Genomic DNA, 5222 nt, shown 5'->3' on the forward strand with positions numbered 1-5222 from the left:
GAGCCGGGTGATTTTCCACGTAAAATTATTATGTTGATTTTATTGCCTGTTTACTTTACGCTTAAGGAACACGATAAAGAACCAAGTTCTTTAATAACTCATACGGGCACTCAAACTAACATGTATAAATATTCTCTATCTTTAGAGTAGTACAAGGACTGGTAAGAAAAATAAACAAATATTATTTCTTCTGCAAGAACAAAGATTTTCAAAGAAAATGATTGACGAGCTTATTAGCCAAAAAAATAATGATGTGCTAACATCACTATTCATATCTGTCACTAGCTTTATTATATTCTCCTGAAAAGGTGAAAAAGAAAAAGAAAAAAAGGAATTAACAACACAAATTATTAAAGAATCAAAAACAGCTCATGCAACAAAAACACCATTTGAGAAAAGAACCAATCCACCTTAATGAAACTGGCTTTCCTCTTTCTTTCTTCACCTTCCAAAATTAGATTCGAATATTCAGCCACCTAAGACTGGGATTATTTATCAGCTTCCGCTTCTTGTTTTGATTTCTTTTACGGCATTTAATATATATATTAAAGTCCGATTAAATTTGAATTCGATCGAAAGTAAAGTACTTTTAACAAAGGGGAGCCATATTCCTTTCTGATCCTACGTGAAGATAATTTTTCTTTGTTTGAAGCTACAAAATTAGCTAAAATTATTTTCGTCCCAAGAAAATAAATATCAGAAAGATTTCTTACGCTGGTCACCAAGTATACAAACTAGCATCTGCTGTACCTTAATTAGAATTTATTTTCCTATTTATGATAATAATAATAACAATAAATCCAAACAAACATAAGAACACGAAACTTTGTTTTGTTGGTTTATTTGTTATTCTTTGCAGATTTGAACCTTATAGCTTGTTGACAAACCCTATTTTCTTTATTATGATTTTTCTACACTTGACAAACTCGTTGATGAAATTGTTAAATCTATATCTTCCGGAACACAGAAATGGATAATAATTGTATAAAGAATAACAATCAACTTAAACGAAACAAAATAAGTCCTCCCTTTATTTTATTCTTACAAAGTTTCATCTTAGGTTGTTGTCAAGCACCCTTATACAAACATTCCCACAGGGAAAAAGTCATGCAATTATGCATAACTCAAAAAAATAGGTTTGCATGGTTACACCCAAGAGAAACTCATAAACAAAGGACATAAAATCAAGAAAATTAAAAATGACTAGAAACATCTGCATAGCTTAATCCCATGCATGAAAAAACTTAGGAAAACCTCAATTCTTGTACTTGAATGAACGTTATCTTGCCCAAAAAATTGTGCCCAACGAGTAAATGGTGGCTTCAGATGAGATAAAACTCGAGTAAATGGCTGGTAGCTTCAGATAAGATAAAGCTCGAGTAAATGGTAGCTTCAGATGAGATAAATCCTGTGTCCAATAACGGATCATAAAGGAATGGTCTCCAAAGTACTGACCGTCATGGACAATCAATTACGTCTCAGTCTCAAACATGTTATTAGCCGCGAGAAGGTAGAAAGTAAATGCTTAATTCTTGACCCATACTTCCTTCAGGATCAATCAAATGAAATGATTCTGAGTCATCATAAGATCCATGGATTCTCTCAAATTTACCTCTAAGATACATAATATCATCATCTTTCCCATGAATAGTGCCTGCTCCCACATTAACTGATTCCATTTGTCCCAATACTTGTAAATCAGCTTTTCTAGGTTTTCTTTTCACAGCAAACCCTACTTTTTTACCATTACAATACATCCTCAAAAGTGATTGATCTTCACCATTATTGTCACTCTCCAATGCGATTCTCACAATCCCTCCATTCATTTCCCTAGAGTTGAGACATAATATAATTAAATCAACGAAATAATTAAAAGAGTGCTCGTTTAATAGCTTAATATTTTAAATAAGATATAAGATAATCATACACTTCCAGCCAAAGACGGATCCAGAATTTTAGTATAGGTTCCTACAATGATCTTATGTCAATAAATAAATATAAATGGTCCAACATACTGGCCTCCGAGCTAAATAAGAGTCTAGGTAAAAGTTATTAGATTCACTTGAACCCGTAAATATTGGACTATAACCGCCCCTGCTTTCAACGTGATATTAGAGCAGGCAATGATCATAGGTTCAAATCTCATCGCCATACAAAAAGAAAAATTCATTCCACGTGTTTGGCCTATGAAAAAAGAATTGAACTCACACGTCAATGACATTTTGAGGCATCACATAATAAAATACTTAAACAAATGCTCTTCCTAACAGTTTAAACTTTTAAATAAAATGATTTTACGCACAATATTACCTAGCAAGAGTAGAGGTGGAGACAGCAAGTTCAAGGAGGAGAATTGGTGTGGAGGATTTAGGGTTTGTTTGGATACAGAAGCTGACTTTTCCCCGGCGATAGCCAAAGATGGTCCCTGTAATATTCGAGGAAGACGACGACGATGGCGGGTGACGGTGATAGGGAAAATTAAAGTTCTTGTGATGTTCATTTTCTTCTTGATCTTCGACGAAGGTGCAATTGCAGGTGGGGATGAGTAGCTCAATGAGAGAGCGGAGGAGCCGCCATGACCGGACTTGTTTCTGGCAGTCTACGGTGGTGATGGCGGCGGTGCCGACGGTTCTAGGGTATGAACTGATCATGTTGGTGATCAGGAAAAACTAGAGGCTCGTCGAATTGGTTTGAAGGAGTAGTAGTTTATATAGAGAAAAGTATTTAACTTTATAACACTTGACGTGTAAAAGCAAAATTTGAATTGATTAATATATATCTAAGTAGACCCATAATTTTCGAGCCGAGCAACCTATAACTTTAAAAATATAACGGATTCAATGCTAAAAACTTTAAAAGTTAAACCCATAGGATACACTCATAATATTATGAGTGTATAAAGGCTAAACTAAATTCTTTTGTACTGAACATAGTCATTTTTCAACTTAACATATAGAAATTTACATGTTATAGTAAATCCAGGAATAGAGGTAGGAGCTCAGTTACGAATTTGATCGAACACAATAGTTTTGTATAAGCAGTGTATTTTTGTTGAGAAATTCATTAAATATATATACACATGTTAAATCTAGAACCTAATTATTAACTCTTAAAGTCGTCGTTCTAAAATTTAAAACTTATAAGGTTGAAATTTTAGCTATGCTCTACTTAATTTGACATGTATATATAAAAATCTTTAGTTTCACCGTTAATGTATTAAACAACAAACTTTGGAGAAAAATGAATTGTTTAATTAGTGTTAAAACTTTAAAAGTGTAAAGGAACAAGCTAAAAGAGCTAATGGGGTTGGGTGGGGGGAGATGGAATCTAAGAACTTATAATATAATATAGTATATATATGGTCACAAGTTGCAAAAGAAAACTATTGGTCAGGTACTGGAAAGTGTAGCTATTCTTGTCTGTTACTGTTTGCAATTCTAGCTAATTTTGCAAAAATGTCCAAAAGCTTTCTTGTCTGTTACTGTGTGCTATTCTAGCTAATCTTTGCAAAAGTGTCCAAATTAGCTTTGAAAACTTCCAACAATATTCCTCCTGTAGTGAAAATTTTGAGGTGTCTGAAAACAATGCATGAGAAATTAAATTTGCATACATGAGAAGTAGCTTTCTTTTCTTGCTGCCTCTATCCCTCATCTCCCCCCCCCCCCCACACACACCCACCCACCACCACTATAAACAAAGGAAATATATGTAATCAAGAAGCTTCCCATGAGTTGGCATACCATCGACAAAAAAAAAGTTTGTTTCTTTTATTTTGTTTATTCACTTTGCAACGTGGCCTCTGTTTGTCGCTATACATAATCCTTATTCAATATCTAGATGATTTAGGCCAACTAGCTAATATTTCTTTGTCAAATATAGGATAAATGCAAGTGATATATAGTAATCCTCAGTTGATCATAAGTATTGTACTATATCTGTGTCATTTTATATGACAACATTTTTTTAGTGTATATATTTTTTGTTAACAAAGAAGGTCAACGGATATTTACTTTCTACTCCCAAGATTGACTAAGACAATCTTGACTTAGTCAAACATGTTACTTGAATTGATTTGGCACTCTTTTAACAGTACTCTAGACTTTCCATGTCTAAATTTTTGTGGAAGATTGTTCTCACTTATAGATATATGTTTACCTAGTATGTTTGTTAAGATTAATTATATAAATTAGTAGCTTTAGTTAGCTTAATTCATAGTTGGTTAGTGTAGCAGTAGTTAGGTCATTGAGTTGACAGCGGTAGCCAAGTCATTTGTTAGTTAGTCTGTTATGTTTGTTTGGTTTTGCTTTCTCTCATTTTGCTGAGATATATTTTTGTATTTAGTGGGTTCTCCAGTTCAACTTCAATAAGAGAAATAAATTCTGGAAGATTTATTTCTCCTTCTTCCTTCTTCTCTCCCTTCCCTTCACTAATGGCGTAAAGATCAAGCTCTCGTCACCATTGAAGCTCAGTTGAAGGTCGAACTACTGTTTCATTGACAAATCTAATACGGTATCAGAGCCAATCACAGGTTTTGACTCGTTCTTCTGATTCTGTTAGATCTCAATCTGTCATTCTAGAATTCGATCAAATCGTGCTCATGCAAGTTTCGCTTTTCATTGATCTCGAGTCGTAATTTTGGAAAAAGTTGTACTTTGTTCACAGCTAGCTCCTTAGATCTTTAATTGCTATATTTTAATCTTCAATCACTTAGAAAATTCAACTGTGCGAGATGACTATCGTCGATGATGATGAACAATCTACACAGTCCATGGTTGAATCTCCTAATCAGCCAATTGTTGATACCAGTAGCCCCTTTTACATGCATCCGTCTAATAATCCTGGAGCACCACTAGTTCATATTCCATTTAATGGTTTTGGATACCGTTCATGGAGAAGAGGTATAATGCGAGCCCTATTAGTGAAAAATAAGCTAGGGTTCATCAATGCGGAATGCAAAAGACCAGATCCAGACTCATCAAAGTATCGATTGTGGGAAAGGTGCGATGACATGGTAACTTCATGAATCCTAAACTCTCTAGCTAAGAAAATTACAAATAGTATTGAGTATGTGACATATGTAGTCGAATTATGGAAAGAACTTGAATATCGATATGATTAAACTAATGGAACAAAACTGTACCAAATTCAAAAGGAAATCAATAACCTATCCCAAAGAACTCTTGATATCACTGGGTACAACACTAAGATGAAGAAGTTATAGG

General features: G+C 33.9%; 1 protein-coding gene across 1 annotated transcript; it reads right to left on the minus strand.

Moving 5' to 3' along the window:
- Positions 1 to 1003: 1003 nt before the first annotated feature.
- Positions 1004 to 2676, minus strand: LOC107823645 (protein MIZU-KUSSEI 1-like). Its single transcript, XM_016650331.2, has 2 exons — positions 2311 to 2676; positions 1004 to 1830 (listed from the first exon to the last, which is right to left on the minus strand). The coding sequence occupies exons 1-2, from the start codon at positions 2649 to 2651 to the stop codon at positions 1497 to 1499; spliced, it is 675 nt and encodes a 224-aa protein (XP_016505817.1). The 5' UTR covers positions 2652 to 2676; the 3' UTR covers positions 1004 to 1496.
- Between the last annotated feature and the right edge of the window lie 2546 nt (positions 2677 to 5222).

Source organism: Nicotiana tabacum, chromosome 16 (genome assembly GCF_000715075.1).
Source record: "Nicotiana tabacum cultivar K326 chromosome 16, ASM71507v2, whole genome shotgun sequence".
In the NCBI taxonomy this organism is placed as follows: Eukaryota; Viridiplantae; Streptophyta; class Magnoliopsida; order Solanales; family Solanaceae; genus Nicotiana; species Nicotiana tabacum.

Bases quoted from the DNA above. Each gene is read 5' to 3' on its own strand.
- LOC107823645 (XM_016650331.2), bottom strand. From the start codon at position 2,651: ATGATCAGTTCATACCCTAGAACCGTCGGCACCGCCGCCATCACCACC. The intron at 1,831-2,310 runs GTAATATTGTGC...TCTCAACTCTAG, and splicing joins TCCACCTCTACTCTTGCTAG to GGAAATGAATGGAGGGATTG.